At 39.5% G+C, this 17674-nt stretch overlaps 1 protein-coding gene across 14 annotated transcripts in view; it reads left to right on the plus strand.

Moving 5' to 3' along the window:
- KIAA1217 (KIAA1217 ortholog) overlaps positions 1-17674 on the plus strand; it is a 371546-nt gene that overhangs the window by 195220 nt on the left and 158652 nt on the right. The window contains exon 1 of one of the 14 annotated variants that reach the window (XM_072854445.1): positions 8510-8710. The exons of the other annotated variants lie outside the window; for them this stretch is intronic. Within the exon in view, the coding sequence (XP_072710546.1) occupies positions 8603-8710 (108 nt within the window). The 5' untranslated portion in view covers positions 8510-8602. Of the gene's footprint in view, positions 1-8509; positions 8711-17674 lie in introns of those variants that run through there. 14 annotated transcript variants of the gene reach the window in all.

Here is a 17674-nt window from a genome sequence, read left to right on the forward strand (position 1 = left end):
CCTTGCGTCTGCCAAGGCTGTCTCATCTGTGTTAATGAAAGCAAGGCGCTAACATAATCCCCAGGAAAGTTAGAAAGAAAAAAGAGAAAGGAAGGAGGAAAAGTCTCGGTCTTCTGAAGTTTGAGATGGTGTGAATCATCTGCTGCTGAGCTCATGGCAGGAGGTGGTTGCTGTTTAGGTGGGGTTGACTCCGGTCAGCAGCAAAGGAAAGAGCAGGAACAAGTATAAAAGCTGGGCCAGTGGCTACGAGGATGAAAGGGTTTGCAATTAAGAGGTTAAAATGCTAACCTGGCCATGGGAGGGGGGTAATCCCTGCCGAGAACCTGTTCTACGAGTCACCTTGCTAAAAAAAACCCCTTTCTGAGTGGCAGAGAACAAAAATGAGTGTGCAGAAGTTTTTCAGAGCTGGAGCTTTTGAGGGTGCCTTTAGAAAATGAGCTGGAAGATGTTTGCCATGGCTTGCTTTTGTTGTTTTTTTGACTAGAAAATATACTGAGAGATGTGGAAGGGTCAGCAACAACTCTAGAGTTTCAGCCAGTGCTTTGTGAAGAACAAATTTATTGGCAAATGAAATTAGATTTCCATTAATTTAAAAAAAAACCCAAACAACCTTCTGGTGCCTGTGCAAGGCTGAGTGCCTAGAAAATGGTGGTTGAGGTTTTTTTTTATGTTCAGTTAGGTCTGAACATGACAGGTAACTCTGGCATCTGGGCAGGTGTGGTTAAGGTTACCATGGAGATCCATGATGTCATGCTTGATAGAGCATGTCAAGACAGCTAATCTAACATGTAGATGTTCAAAAAGTCCCATAGGCCAGAACTAAGCTTTATGCAAATAACAAAATTACGCTGCAAAAGGGCGAAAGAAAATACAGCTAAGATATGGCGTGCGTTTTACCTGGCAGCTTGAAAGGATTATTACAGGCTTCATCATAAATTAAAACTTTTGGAACTAAAGGAAGAGGATTTCAGATCGTCTCTGGCCTCACCTGTGGAATCTCACATTTAGGTAAATAAGCCTCTTTCTCTCTCTCTTCCCTCGCTGTAAAAAAATGCTTTTGAAATCATGGAGTTTGCTTCACTGCGTTGTTCCTCCTGGCAGCAGGGCTGAGTCAATAAAGCAAGTTTTCTGGCATGGCATGTTCCCTTTTCTCTTTCGAAAATGAGTTCTTTATTGAATGAACTGAGAATTCGGAATTATTTGAAAGGCATTGTAATGTATTATCTTGATTATATGAATCATGCTGCAAAAATGTCCTAGGTAGTGTTTTGGAGGAGAAACTAAGAATGGAGACACTTTATTTATTTGTAGATTATTGCCAGATGTCTCTCCTTTAACTGTTAAAATAGAACCCTAAAATTACAACAGCATTTATTCCAGCATTTGATGTCTGCAAAAATACTGAGGCTTTGTTTTTAATGGATCATAGTATCAGTTGGTTAAACAGACTTTGAGTATATGCTTTGATATCACAGGGTAATGCTGGGGCATTTCTTAATAGATTTTTTTTCTTGGGTAAAAGTACATTAGTAAAGGGTAAATATATTTGGAGGTAGAAGTCCAGCAACAGAAATGCTATTGGAACTTTTGGGTTTCAGGTATAAACAAAAGGGGATATTTTCAGTCCCTCTGGAGAGAGTGTAAAATCTCGGGGTTCTTAGTTGCAACCACTTTTGTGCTTACGTGAGTCACGACAGATCAAGTAAACATCAGTAAGTCAGGGATAGCCCCCCCCGCTGGCACTGCTGCCGTAGGATAACAGAAGCAAGTTTGGGGCTACAGAGTTTAGTTGTTCAAATCGCTCAGTCTGAAAAGGGTTGGATCGAGGTGGGAAAGGGTGGGGGCTTGGGTAGTTAATGTCCAAGCTTAAAAATGTGAAAAGAGAAAATCTTAGCTTCTGCCTAAGGACACCTGAGAAATGTAAACTTGAGAGAAACTTCAGTGCGATGTAAATCTGTGGTAGGATTTAGGGAATGAGGAGGCTGCAGAATATGGTAAGCGCATTATCTAATTCCAGGTGAAAAAACAGGGTATAAAGGATTTCTGATGTTCTGCATTGCTTGATCAGGCAAGGTTAAACAAACTTTTTTTTTGAACATATATTGATTATTAAAGTGAATGGATTTGAAAGGAGTACAAAGTGAAGAAATCACTAACTAATTTTTTTTTTGTCACAGCTCTTTTGCTTTTACATTCCTAGTTATATCTTGAAACTAAGCCAGTAAGGGGAATGTTATAGAATTAATTTCAATTTAACCTTTCTCCCAAAGTCTGATTGTTAATTATTTAGTACTGGAATATGTACAAAGGACAGTGTGTCAAATGAACTACCATATTTTGCATTCATTACACTGTTGCTGGTTGATGCAATTGGATCAGGTAGGGAGAAATTGGTTTAGTGTTAATATTGTGTGAATACTTTTCTGGTCTGTACCAGTTTAAAACCAGAGTTAAAAAATTAAATTTGATTTTTAAATGTACACAGTGTCTGTGAAGAATGTGATTTTAATCTGGATATATGTTGCTGCAGATTTTTCTAGTTGAGAAAATCCATTTTTTTTAGTTACTGCTTGGTTCACATACTGCTGTATATAATGTGTCATCAAAAAAATGCCTATTTTTGTCTGAGAGGTCAGTGTCATACAGCTAGAACTTCAGGGAAAAAACGTTTCGGAAGTTGTTTCAGGAGATTTCTGTGATTTCCTGCCTCCTCTCCGCCGATGGGTACTACCTCCCTGCCCAAATGAGACCCTCCTCCCTGGATAGTCTTTGTAAGCCCAACAGAGCACGTTGCACGTTGGGGAAGGGGGGGGACCCTTTGCAGCATCCACACGTGTCCTCTGTCTCATGTACCATTTGGTACAACAATTTATTGCTTTCCAGTGCTGCTGTATGTTAAGGGCAACTGCTCTTATTTGCATTGTTAAAAGCACCTAAGTAAAGCTATGAAATTGAACATATGAAACATGATTACAAGCTTAAATCTCTGCTGGAATCTGAGCCCTTAGCTTTTGTTTATGGAAGGACATGAGATGACATGTCCATTTGTTTTGAGTTGAAACATGCTCTTTAGCCCCCAGATAATGCTGTGATTGTGAGATATTTATAAATAGCTTGATAGATAAATGAACAAAGAGCTAGTTCATTAGCAAAGTAAAGTGGATTTACTTTGTATTGACTATAAGTGAAAATGTTGAGGAAGAAGAATATTCCTAGTAGAATGTCTCAGTGGAAAGTATTTCAATTTTACTCTTTACTTTAAAAAAATAAGGCGACATATTAAGGTACATATTAAACTACTAGCCCTAAGGTATTTCTGGAAGTAAGTGGAGTTTAACTAGGGTGATAATACTTGCTTTGATAAATGTAAGTTTCTTCATTTATATCTATCAGTTAAAAGTAATAAAAAAAGCTGTTCTTTTGAGAAAGCAAACAAAACAAAGCTGCAAAAAAGCTAATAAAGCAATTCCTTTTCTTTTTCCTTCCCTCCCCCCATGCAAACCACACACCAGTGCAGTTACTTTGCCCCAACAGGATTAGTAACTTTTCTTCTGTGGCAACGCCTCTGCATTTTAAATAGCATGTATTGTTTGTAACTCAGAAGTCCCAGGTAGTTATTATATCCTTACCTTTGTTCATGTGAGTTTTGTACGTGTATTTTTTCAACCTAATTTTATGACAAAGAAAAGTATTTTTAGAATACTTTGTATTCAGCTGACTGAATAAATGCCCGCAGTAATCTTGTTTCAGTACTTATGGCTAGATCCAATAAAGAATCTAGGACTTTGGTATCCCTTAAAGCAGAGTTTGGGCAGCTACATTCAAGAGAGTTGCCCATGGAAACCTCTCCCAGTTACTGTAGACACCTGAGATTCCTTAGGTTTCGGAAACCTAAGCTTTTCTGGCCAAAAATATCCTGAGGCGTTTACAGATGTGTTTTTGCACATACTCAGTTTAGTCCTGGTGCTTTTGGGTTGCCTCTGTAGATGACTACCAAAAACTGCGCAGAAGCAGTCAGCAGGGCCTTGTTGGGTGGATGGGTTCAGTGCAGGACTAACTCCTTCAGTGGTGGTGGAGGGGGGAACCCGTGTCCTGCACAGTGGCCTGGCAGTGACCACCCCTGTGGCAGAGGCACCTCCTGCCTCCTCTGAACCTGTGCCTGATGCCCTCCTTCCTCTGGGGACGTTTGGAGATGTTTGGAATAGGCAAACCCTACATTTTCCCTTTTGAAGTCAAGCCACTGGGCAATGATGTGTTAGAGGGTTCGACCTCCATAGCCTTGTGGTTGGCCCCTCAGGCCAGCTGCTGAATGAACCTCATCACAGGACTGCAGAATTGAGGTCCTCTCTTCATGCTCTACCTGGCCATGAGGACCTTGCACTCCTTTCTTCTCAGCAGCAATGTTTCAGGATTCAGTGATGGAAAGCCCTGGCCCCATGTTGCTGTAGCCTGGTTATCAAGGTCCTCTGCCCAGAGATGGGGAAGTGGCTGTTGAACATCCTTCAGGCTTAGGCAATCAGAAAGCCAAATCTTCCCTTCCTTCTTTACATGTCCTGCAGAAGTAGATTGGTGTATGAAGGGTGCTTTGCCACTGCTTCCTCTTCCAACTCTAATTCTAACCCAAAGCACCTCAGGTTGCAGTGCTTCATGCCCAGCTCAGGGGCGAGCAGCATGGGAGACGTCCCCAGAGCACCATTCTAGATGGGGCTTATCAGCAACCCCAGAGTTCATTTCAAGCCACTTATTTGCTTATGAGAGCACAAGAAGTTTGTGACAGAAGAGAAAATGGAGCCCTGGTCTAGAGACAACTTTGGCCATCTGTTTTCAAGCAGGTGTTCTCTCTCGTCCATAGTGCTAGATCACTTGTTTGGTGGATGAGGAGAATTGCAGACAGGCGAAGGTGATGGGTGAGGGCAACAGACCATGCTGATGGTAGAGCTGAGGTTACAGCATAGTTTCCCTGATCATTGGTCAGGGGTTCCTTCTGTGGCCTGTGATTAGCCTCAATATTTATGAATATTTGCCGTGTCTCATGATAATTTCCCTGCAAATGGTTGTGAATGTGCTTTGTGTTCTCTTTTCAGCTGAATAGTCCTGTTAGCTTCCCACTGGGATCGTTTTTGTGCTCTTTGCACATTGTCACTTGGGAGAGGAGCACGTATTTATGTCAGTCATTAGCAAAGTAAGTGCACATCTGGACAATTGCTGCTGCATTACAGCATTTTTCAGTTGATTTTCTAACCAAGGCAGATTATACCCAAGTCACCTGATTAACTGGCTTGATTTAACCATAATCCCTGGGATTTAAATCTCCTTTCTGGGCTCAAATAAAAGAACAAGAGTAAATAAGACAAGCAAATCTCCTACGAACATATATTCCAATTTCCTTTCTCTTCAAATGAGTTGAGTACACCAGGAGAAACAGTGCTATAGTTAAAATTGCAGCCAACACCTGTGATTCTGACAGCAGCCGCTGAGATGTGTGTTTTTAACGTTCAACCGATCATGGTAATTGTGCATTTCAGTAAATCAGAATCTGATGGTATTAAGTTTTGCATCTTGACACATCAAGCCAACGCAGGGACTTTTGGTTGGATGAGATTATGTTTTGAAGTGTCCTTTTTTGGTTTTGTGGGTTTTTTTGTCATTAATTAGTACATTTTGTACTGCTGCATTTTATGTGGTCTCTTGTGTGGATTGTAGTGATTCCATTCATTCAGTAGGACATTGCTGCCTTAGTAAAGACTGAGCATTGATATTTGTTTAAGTTCAGGAAAAGTTTTCACTGCCTGATTAATACACTGCCATATGTGCACTTCACTTAAAAAAAAAAAAAAATTAACCTAAAAATCCAAATTAGTTGTTAAAGAAAGGAATAGAGAAGCTGTTCTCTTAGGTTATGTCTGAAATCCAGAAAGACCAATAGTATATTTTTCACCATGGTTTCTGCCACGGGTTCTTAAGGAGGGTCTGACAACCCCTCAGGAGGTGGATCTTGGATAATTGTCCATGTGCATCATATATGTTCTGATCTTTAGTAGTTACAGATTATTTTGCCCCACATCTTGACATTTATTTTATCTTCCAAAATTATGTTCTTGTTAGTTGTAAGACTGGATCTTCTTGATGCCTGCATGAATGTCCAGTTCTCTTTTGGATTGCTAAATTCTTGACTATGTTAATGTCTCATGACTGTAAATTCCAGAACTCAACTAAGTTTTAAGAATATTTCAGTCTTTAAGGGATTTACATTTCTTAGATATACATTTGATAGACTGTCTCCATGGTCTTGCATTGATGTCATTCAAAATATAAAAACTAATTTTAATTCAATTTCAATTGAAGTTAAGTATTTTTTCAGTCTGGAGGGAGACATCTGTCTTCCAAGGAAGGAGGAAGGCAGCAAGAGGAAGAAGTAAACAGTGACAAACCAAAGAGTTAAAACATTTTTTGTGTTTGAAAGTTGAGTCTGATTTTAAATTTTTACATTATATATTCATTTCCAGATACACTTACTGCCAGATGAATAAGCAGAGGCTTTTCCAATTTGCACCTATTTTGTGGGTATGTGGGTGTCTAAAGTCTGGAAACAGACCTGCTGTCAATGTCTATGTATGAGCTTTGGGCTTTCTTCCACTGTGCTTTGAAAGCATAATTTTAGCTGCATTTAATCATTTGTAGACCTATTTTTAGTAGCACAAAATACCATACATCAGACTGTTGTAATTAGTAATAAATTACCCACAGAAGGAACAAATATTTGACTTTGATTAGAATAAGTAAGAAGAAATGTAACTTATTTCCCATTGGCTGAATAAATAATTGAATGACATTGGTTGGTTGATTTAAATAACAGGAAATATTGTTTGGAAGGAAGAAGAATTATTTAGCATAATGTAAAAAATTAGTTTAAAAATATACATGTAATATAAACACTTCCATTAAAAATGTGTACCTGAAAAGCTAGGACATTTATAAAATTTCCTATAGATCTTAAAAAACTGTTTTATCTCCTATTTTGTCTTACAGAGAAATTATCATTTCAGTAAATTCTTGATCTAGGTTATATTTTTCCCTAAAAGTCTTTAAAAAAAAAAAACACTCCAAAACCTCACAGATGTTGTGTGCTAATTTCACTCTTTCATTATGCATATCATGCATTCTTTATTTTTAAAAAAGCTATTGCATATTAAAATTGCTTAATAGTTTTGCATTAAAAAGACGTTATGTCAACATCTACTACCCAAGGATAAGGGAGAACCTCGGTATTCCTCTGTTCTTACAATGGAATCACCGCGGTATCGCAGGTACCATGATTTGGCAGTAACTGCTGGCAGTATTTTGGGTTTTGTTACTGAGGATCACTATTGTTTCAGTTAGTTTTCAGCTGTTAATCCAAGCTGCCATCTTTTCGGCTAATGCTAAATCCAGCGCTGGGGGTGCAGGCAGGATGGTGCCTTCTGCCAGCCCCTGGCACACTCCTGTGTGGGCGAGCAGGGCTGAGAAGGGTTTCTGTGCTATGCAGCCCAGGGACTCTCTCTGTTTTACCACAGGCAATTAATTGGTGTCTGTTGCTGGAGAATTTAAATGAAAACATGTGATAGAAACAGCATCAAAAGCTTTCTGGAAGTCAGTGGAGAACTTCTCCCTTCTGAACATTGCAAAAGGGTGGGGTGGGATGGAGCGAGGAAGCACAGATCGCAAAATGTTTTTCTTGGCCCTCACGGCACTGGTATTGATGTCAATAAAAACATTCCTGCTGACCGGAGTACAGTTGGCTCAAACCCCTAGCAGGTTGTCTGACCGAAGTGCTCTTCCTCTGATATCAGATGCAAGCATTTAATTTCTGGCTCATGTGTACTTCCCTTTTATTTTATTTTTACCAAGTGTTTTTCTGCACCGGACACTGTGGCAGGTGCCTTCCCGCGCAGGCAAGTCCTGCAGGCACCTGCTGCTGCTGCTCGCCGGCACGCCGGGCTCTCACAGCTCCCGCACACCCGGCAGCTGACGGGCACTGCTGCAAAGGCAGGGCTCCCAGCCACAGCTTTCTGATCTGGTCCTGAACAACTGGGTTAATCCCATACCCAGCCTGGGACCCTGCTGCAAGTAGGAGTCGGGTTTCTTCCCGAGGCCAATGCATAGTTTTCAGTAATGCAGGACCATTGCAGAGGTCGCGTATGATACTTGGTTGTTGCTGTAGCTTAATTCCACAAAAGATTTCACCATAGCATTAAGTATTTTTATCACTGTGATTGCACTTTTCGCATACGTCTTTTTACTGTGCATGTTTTACCTTCTTTCTTCATTGCTAAATCGTGGCCTCCTGGTCTCAGGTATTAATCCTGTCACAAAAGGGTAGTTCTAGCCCATGTGCAAATGTGTATTTGTTCAGTCCCCACCCGTATGCAAGCATGCAACCATGAGAAACCAGTATTTTTTTATATATGAGTCATTCATACACCCGGATGCGTAACAAAATTTCACATCAGATGAGGCTCTGCTGCGTATGCACACCTATAGAAAATCTGCACCGGGAGGAAGAGGGACTCATGCTGCTCCTGGTTCTCATGCTCCATGCTGGCGGCAGTCTGCTACCGAGGCGATGGATTTTGAGGAGGAGGTAACCACTCGTGCTCCTGTGGCACAACCAAGAAGAAAAAGGAGCCTCTCAACTCTTTGCTGCTCCTCTGGTGCCTCTTCTGCCAGCCAGGTACAGCTCTGATGAAGAGCCAGGACTTTCCTCTGTGGGGCTTGTGTAGGAGTTAATGGAAGCTTTTGGATAGATCTTCTTTTTTCAAAAGACTGCTCCCTGTAAGAAGGAAAGTCCTCAAGTGTTCATTATTATTATCCTATTGTCTATACATGTTTCTAGGTTGGTTTTGAAAAGTGCAAAAAACTTCAGGTTACTACAGTAGTTATCAGACGTTTTTGAGAGGGAGACTGTCTAAAGAAGAAAGGCTTCCCTTGAACCATACAATGTGATTTCATCTCATGGTTTCAGAATTTGTCATATGCTGTCCAAAAACCAAGATGCTTTCTTCTGTAATTATAGAGAGTGTTTATATGTAAGGTTTAATCTATTTATTGGAAGTCTTCCAGGACTCTGGAGTAACTGCTACTTTGTGGGCCTCTTCTGAATTGAAGGGGTTAGAAAACAGTAGACTTCTACTCTGAAGATACTTGCACAGTGAAGATGAGTGAGCTACTTTTTTCCCATGTCTTCTCTTGCTTCTGCTGTAATGTTTTGGGGTTGAGATATCTTTTTTCCTTGTGCTGTGACAGCAGGTATTGCTTTGTTTTAAAGAAACTGAACTCACAAGTTCAGTCTTGTTTCTGCATGACTTAAACCTGTCTCAGAGATGTTATTTTGCCAAGAATAGTTCCACTTATAATATGTTAGATTTCTTTGTGACTGTTATATCGGCCAAGCCAGCTTGGAATTTAGGGAAACTTTTAATAGTTTATAAAAGGAGAACTGAGGAAATTAAAGAAAAAAGTTCACAAGTACTGAAACGGGTACTTGTGAGATGCTTCTTGTGTTGGGTTGGGGTTTTTTTAATGTACTTTTGTGGATTTCTCACAATACCTATTAGCAATGTATTACTAGAGAGAGAAGGGGTTGGGCTTTTTGTAGATATATCACAGCTATGTGATTTTAGTTGTAAAAACTGGGGCAAATAATTCTGAATTGGTACCAAAAAGATTTTCTGTTTAAGGTTATCACTCTCTGTGAAGACTGTTTTTCCTAAGGAGACATATAACCTTTTAGATTAGATTTCCTTGCTGTGTAGCATTTTAAACACACCAGACTAAAACTAATGTGTGGTAAAACCTACAGATGTATTGAGTCGCCTGGCAAAACAAGAGCAGCTTAGATAACCATTTAGTAGCTTATTGTGGTAAGATAAACATGGAATTCTAGGTATTTTCTACAATAAAAGAACTTATGTGTTCTTTTGATCTGTGCTTTCTGCTGCCACTTGTCAGACTTCCCTGGATACTGCCAAAATGTCTGTGCTTTTGTCATTGTCTTTCTCTTTTTTTTAATTTTAGGACCACACTATTAGATTTTGAGAGCAGAATAGCTTTTCTAACTTCCTACTTCCTCTGAAAAAAGCAGTCAGACAAAAGTTATCAAGTCTTTCAAATGAGGTTTGGCTAGCCACTGCTGCTTTGTTTTTGGCTTATCTTTCCTGTGGTTTGAAAACTTTCTTTAATGTCTGGGTTCTGTGATCTTTCAGAAGTCTTTTAAAATGCAGTCCTCATTTCAAAATGTTCACTCTGCCTTCAGATAGTTTCAGTGGAGATGAGGGTGATGAGCTAGTTTTACTTACCTCAATATATGGCAAGGACCTATGTTTAGAAACATAAGCTTACATGTCGTTTTACTGCTCATTTAACTAAAACAGCCAGCCTGATTTCATACTAGTCTCTCTGCCAACCCACAAGATCACCTGCATTTGTTCACCCAAATTCAGCAAAGTAGCTGAGTCTGGCAGCGCCCTGTTGCAATAGGCGGATTTAAGTTACTTTATCTGAAATGTAAGAGAGAGGAAAAGTTGAATAAAAGTTATGTAGGGAAGAAAAGCCTTAATTAGCCATGGCAAACGTTTTGCCTTTTAAATCAGAGGCTGATAGTTTAGGAGCCTTTTGGTTGCAGGTATGGTAGCAGCACACCTTGAGTCAGTTCTAGGTGTGTTGGGTGTTGCACTGAAGAGCAGAACCATTAAAATCCTTTTGAAAACTAATGACCGGCACAGACTGCCGGGTTACCAGTGTATTGTGATACTGTGCTCAACAAAAATGCTTAGTTTGTCTTTTACATGACTAGACTGCCTTGGTTCACAAATAAAGAGGGAATTTCCAATTTTCTTGTTAATAACTGAGACAGGTAAGCAGTCATACCCATAGCTCTGCTATTTGATATTCTGAAATTTCAGGCACCAGGAAGCATTGCAAAGAACAAATCTGCCCAGCCCCACAGCCCATGCAATATCTCTTATCTCTCTTGTCACTTTGTTCTCATCTAAGAGGAGGATCAGCCAGTTGTTTCTCATCTAAGCCCCTGCTTCAGACACACATTAGGCATGATGCTCAAATATCTCCCATGGAAGTGAAGTTGGTTGTCAGCAGTGTAATAAAGGCACCCTTTTTCCCCACTGCCTTTCCTAAAAGCTCCATGTAAATATGCGAGAAGGCAGATGGTGTGTAATAACCAAGCTCTTCCTATTGGAAGGTCTCAATAAGTAGGAATATACAAACATCAAACTGACTTCACCATCCCAGGTGGACGTTTGGGTTAACTGTTGTTCATTGTAGATGATTTCAAAAGCATCTAATTAAATTGTTAATACAAGTGCTGTTTTTCAGCAGTATTTTTTGACTGATAATATGATTGCAATTTGCTTCTGTGAGTCCAAAGTGCACTGATCAAAAGAAAAGTGACGCTGACATCTGGAGACATTGTGGGAGTTGTACTTCTTTTCCTCAGTCTAATCCAAAAACCACAATCGAAACAAGTTAATAATTCATCATATTGGAAAATTTCTTAAATAAATACTGTACTATGAGCTCTGTTTGACTTGAAGGAGAGCAGCTACTATACCTTCACTTAAAAGAGAGAGAGAGATTCCTTCTTATCAGTAGAGCTATTTCTTTCCTGCCAGATTGTGCTGGTCAGAAAGGATAAGGGATAAGATCACAGGCCCTGTAACAGGGCCTTTCCCCCCTTTTTCATAATTAGCAGTCTGAGAGTCAACAGGACAAAACCTGTATTTGTTTCTCTGACACATTGCTGTGCTACTTCACATGAAAGCAGTGCAGTCTTAATCTAAGAAGTTTTATGCACTTTGAATTAATCCAACCATTAAGAACGAGCTCATTGTTTAGAGATTTGCAGATACTGTTTCACAGGCCAAGAAACTTCTCAGAGTTTTGTTCAGCCACAATATTAGATAAAATGAAAGCAAACCATGATGCAGTTGTTTTGCTTTTTCTTTCTTTTGCAGGGTATTTGTTTGTCTTCCCTCCTGCATTACAGGCTGCCACAAATAATTTGTAGAGTGCAGTGACCTTTACAGAAAGGCTAGTAGTACCAAGTGCTTAGGGATCACTGTCTTGATAGCTGGAGAGAGAAGATTATTGTAGCATCCAGGAAGTTATCTAAAGGATGAAATATCAAAAAGATACAGATTCCTCCCAACCTCAACCCCTTGTAGAGGAGCCAGAGGTGTATTAGCCTCCAGCATGGCTGGACCATTGGAACAGGTCATCTGGCATGGTTTTAGTCCTGGGAAATAGCTGGTCAGTGATACCAGCATAGTTTCGACTCCTCCTCCTGGAAAACTGAAATCAAGAATGTGATTTACCTGCAGACACAGGCAGGGGATGGCCACCATCTGGATGTTTCCCAAAGGAGGTTTTAAGGGGAATGATCAGGGTGCCTCAAGACTTGCTGCCCCTTGGGACTAGCAGAGGGAGAAGTAAGTGACATTTAACATTTGAAGAAATCCGTGGATTGCTCCAAAGGTTGGTAATAAAGTGCTCTTGTCCTGGTTTGCCAGCTTGAGTTTAACAAAACTTTGAGTTTGGTTGCTCAACCTTGTTTTATATTTTTTGTAAATTTGTGGTGAAATTAGTTAATTTGGGAGGAGGTAAATATAGCTAGAAGTTAAAATTTTCCATATAGAAGAATGTTAAATGTGGTCACCTCTTGAAACAGTTGTTGGGAATATGTTAAATGGCAGCTTTTATAGAAGTGTAGATTTTTACTGGGATCTGGACTTTGGTGAAGAAATTCACTCTGCTTAGGCTGCCAAACAATTGCATTGCAATCTTTTGCCATAGGAGTTTGACGTATTCTCCTGTCAGGTACACAGTATCTTGTTACAAAATCAGAGTGTCTCCCAACCTCAGAGAGCATATTTTAATATGAGATTATCTTTTGTTTCCTGAATACTTCATCATTAAAATACACAAAAAAGGTTGGCAAGCAATTCTTTAAAGATGTGAAGAGAGACAAGTGTTAGAATGGTAATTTTACAAAGAAAGTTACAAATAAAACAGGCAAGGAAGTATTTTAGTCAGGTGTGTAAACATATCCTTTGGGCTGAAAGATAAAGCCAGAGGTAATGAACTGTCAGACCCAAGTAGCCACCTTGAGAAATGTGCGCACGTGTTTGTGTGCAGACAAGCGCACGCCCCGCACACGGTTCCTGTGCGGCTGAATCTGCTGCTGGTGGTGTAGAAGCATGCAGCTGCCTGCAGAGTCACTCTTTGGTGGTAAAGAGCAGAACCAATTAATGGTTATGACCATGGTGTAAATACATGATGTATCTAAGATAAGTGTTCAATGTACTGCAATACTACATGGATCAAACTTCTCACATGTAAGAGCTTAAAAGAAGATACGGAGTTGGTATTGAGAGAACTAGCAGTGGCATTACAAACGTACAAGACCAAATGGTTTAGTAAAATTTTGTGTTAGCTTTTGAAAACTTTAGTGGAGAATGAATTAACTACATTTGAGCAAGCGTGTGATCATGTGTCATAGCAAAGCCCAAGTTGGAAAGGACCTCTGGACGCCATCTGAAGTGCTGTACAAAGCAGAGATTTAGATTAGGTTATCCACGCCCCATCAAGCTGAGTCGTGAATATTCCCAGTGAAGGACATTCCACCACTTCTCTGTGCAATGTATTGCAGTTTTTTTATTGTTGTCATGGTGAAGTTTGTTTTTTTTCTTATAGCCAGATGGAATTTCTGGGAAAGGTGTAAGCTGTACCCTGGAAAACAGTAAGTCTGGAAGGGATGTAAGGATCTGTTGAACTGCAAGTTCACAAGAGTTCCTAGTGTGATGCTATCATAGAAGGAGAAGGAGTTATTTTCCAGGAAGGCAGTGATTGGGACTCAAGAACAGCCTTACCTCTGGGTGTGCACTGTGACAAGAATGCGTGCTGTAGTTTCAGACTCAATATTGTTGAAGGGAGTTGAACCATGAGAGTGTTGCAGAAGAAAGTCACCAAAAATGGTTTGAAATCTGGTGAAACTGTTTATCTCTGAGAACCATGACTTTTTTATCTGTTGACCCTATTAAAATAGAGAGCCTCCTTAATTAAGAAATGTAAGTCTCTTGAAGCAGGAGAAAATATACTGGTTTTATATTGGCTCTTTAGAACAGCAATCAAAATCATAACACAAACTAAAGGTTATAGCTGGAGAGTTGGGCAGGTTCAAATCAGGAGTAATGCACAACATTTTTGACAGTAGAAATGATTCATTATTCTGACAAATTATCAAGGGAAGCAAGAGGTTCTTCATCTCTAAATCTTCAAACTATGACAGGTTGCTTTTCTAGCTGATATGCTTTAGTCAAACAAAAGTTACTGATGAATAGGGCTAACTGGCAGAGATTTATTGGCTCCTCCTTGGCCTTAGTTGTGCAACTGAGACTCTTGGCTATTGATGCAATTTTAATGTTTCAAGGACTGTTCATAAGGAACTGAGTTTGACCCAGCTGCTTTTGAATATAGCACTGTAACAAGAATGAGCTATTTCAGAAATAAAAAATTGCTTTAGTATTTAGAAATCTGGGTTACTTGGAAATTTAAGAGACAAATAAGAATTGTAAGTGAAATATTAAAAGAAAAAGAATCAGAGTGAAAAGAATTAGGGTAAAGTTAGGGTAAATAGAATTTACCATTTATAATTAGAATAATAATATATATTTTCTTGGTATCCCAGTCAGGGTACCAATATATAGCTATTATAAACAAGCACAGGAAAGGCCTGAGTGATCACTGCCTCAAAAATTTCCCAGACTTAAGATGCCCTTAATTCAGAGGAATTTTCTACTTTGACCAAAACTTTGAATTTCTCCTCAGCTATTCCTTGGGAAATTTCTTGCTTACATCAGTAAAAGTTTTGGCAATGTTAGAGATCTCAGGATTGGTTCACCCTGAAATTGTTACTTTGTAAGGTACCACTAAGTCCCCTATTGCTTCATGTACTGTCACTTGCAAGTAATGGATCTGGTTACTGTGAATTTTTCTGAACATGGACAGAACTACAATATACCTTAAAGCAATTAAGAAATAACCCACAACCAAATTATTTTGGGGCATGGTGGGATAAGGAAGAGACAAAAAAACCCCTTCACTGGAGCAATGTTCAACAATGCAGAGAAGTGTACCTGAAAATGGGACATTGCACCATGTTGACAGTTATTTGCTGGCACAGCAGAATGAGAAATGGGAGTCTGTCTGGAGGAAGAAGGTGACAGAAATCAAAATGAGTTTTCCGAGGGAGAATGAGAACGAAGTGACAGTCTGAGAATGAGGAACTTCTGTTAGGACTCGGGCCAGGAACAAGAAAAGGGCAAATGCTATGTTTGCTAAAGTAATACGGGAAATCTCTAAGCAGAATGTAATTCTTGTTATGCTCTTATAATCATAGCAGTATGTAAAAAAAGGAAGGGAAGCAATGTATTGCATATGTAGTGTTATAGACTCGAGGCATAGCATGGATCTTGCTGAAAGGCATACACAATTTTAGAAGGGGTTAAGTGAACTCCTCCTGTGCTGCAGAGCTGATTGCAGCAGGAGAACATTGTGAACCCAGTGACTCAGGCGAGTGCTGCACAAAGCTGCTGGTGCTGAGGAGCTTAATTCTAGTAGCTGGGAAGGATGCCCTGAATGATGTACAGGAGACCTGTATGTCTGTGCCTGGGGAAATTAGGCTTTGATTTGGTTGTGTGTAGCCCAGCTGGTAGGTGTGGTGATCTTCACTCCACTGTATGGATGGTTTGGGTTTTGGACTAATGGTTCCAGAGACCATCTGAACCGTATCTGCTTTAAAATACATTTACATGTGAATATATAATTTTCTTGTAAAACTTTCTTTATTGAAACCATCAGCAAAAATTAAAATTTTTGTGATTTGTAAGTTCCAATCAAGTGAGGGATAAATTGGTAGTATTGTCAGTTGTAAAGTTGCTATCCAGCTCTGCTTTGTTTCTGTAATGCCTGTCTTTCTTCTTACTTCTGTTTGGAGGAAAACCAAATTTGTAATAAAAGCTGATAATAGCCTAAGTTTAAAAAAAAACAAACAGTTGTCTCTATCCAGTTTATACTTTGTATAATCTAGACAGTCTGTATTCATAAATATCCCGTTATTGCATTAAACTGTAGCAAGCTTGACAGTAATAAGCAGAAGAACTAAATTTTCCCCATGCACCAGTGGTGGACCTTCCAAGTTTGTGTGGGTGCCCCACAGAGGTTTGCCGTCTCACTGTCAGCTGCATTGACTCTGCAAAATAAGCAGAGAAGTTCATCTCCAGGCTCTTTTGCTGGTGTTTAAATGCAGAGGAGATGAATTTTTAAAAAAGAAATGCTGTTACCAAGAATTTAGAAAGACATTTTCCTGTTGTTTTTTCCTGAAATTTCAGCCTGAATGAATCAATTCAATTAAGAATAAAAATCAATCTCAACTTTGTCCCAGCCTCAGCATGTACATTTTTTAACTTTAATTTGCCTTTTTTTTTTAAAAAGAGGTCTTTGTTTTAATGGTACTTCCTGGTTTTAGAAGCAGAATTTCTGAAATACTATGAAGGAATTTTCTTCTCAGCTAAAAGCAGGAATACTGGAATGCTTTGGAAGTGCATCTTTTCATGAGGAGTACCTACTTTAATATATAGACCGTGCAAATTTGGATCAGTTTCAGATGAAAAATCCATCACATTTAAGAAGATGAGACAAGAACTAAGGCTGTGAACATGGGAGTTCATTCACTAATGTGGCAAATACTTTGTTAAACTAAGTCTCTTCAGCTCTGCTATGAAAACGTTATTCCTTAGGCCCCCATAAAAAGAAGCACCTTTGAATGGAAATTTTCTGAAGGATAAAAGTTATTTTCTGTTTTCCAGATAATTGTGATTGAAACCATTTCTTCATACTGAGAGTATGTCAAATTCCCTGTAACATTCATTTCAACTAGTAGTTCCTCCCTTTTAAAAGGAATGAATGTTTTCTTATATAGAACAGAAGTCTAATGTATGTCAGTTTTTATTAGAAGTGTTTTAATTCTCCATCTGACATGAAATAAATAATTTAAAGGAAAACAAAGTGTCCAGAGAAAGTGCTAATGAGTCAAGTGTACAGTTGCTTTTTATTAGAGTTCTTGGTGGGGCTGAGTATTATTTCGCACAGGCTTTTTGTGCTTTGCTAATAACTACAGCACACCTGCAGGATGTGGGTGATGGAATCACCCAACTAATTCCTCAACCCCCCCCCCAACACCAAAATGCCACCCTGCCGCGTGTTACGAAGTCCTGGGTTTCTCTCTCTGTACTCTTTCTGACTTTGGGCCTTGTTCTCTACGAAGTCTCCAGGCTGTGTGCAGAGCTTTGCAACTGATGAGGAACGCACTTCTGATGTTTTGTACTGCTTGACCTGGGTCATCATCATTTCCACCTGCAAAGTGATGTGTCCCATTCTCAGGCTGTGGCTTGCTAGTGTGGTATAAATACTGTGAATAACACTAAGCTTATGGAAGACCTTTAAAATTACGTGTTAACCAGCATGAGACAGGGTGACTGAGGTTGTAAAGCTCCTTGAAAAGCACACTGGAATGCAAAATTGGTTTTTTCCTCCATCCCCTTGACTCTGTTCCTGTTACAGA

The sequence above is a fragment of the Ciconia boyciana genome, chromosome 2 (genome assembly GCF_034638445.1).
Source record: "Ciconia boyciana chromosome 2, ASM3463844v1, whole genome shotgun sequence".
In the NCBI taxonomy this organism is placed as follows: domain Eukaryota; kingdom Metazoa; phylum Chordata; class Aves; order Ciconiiformes; family Ciconiidae; genus Ciconia; species Ciconia boyciana.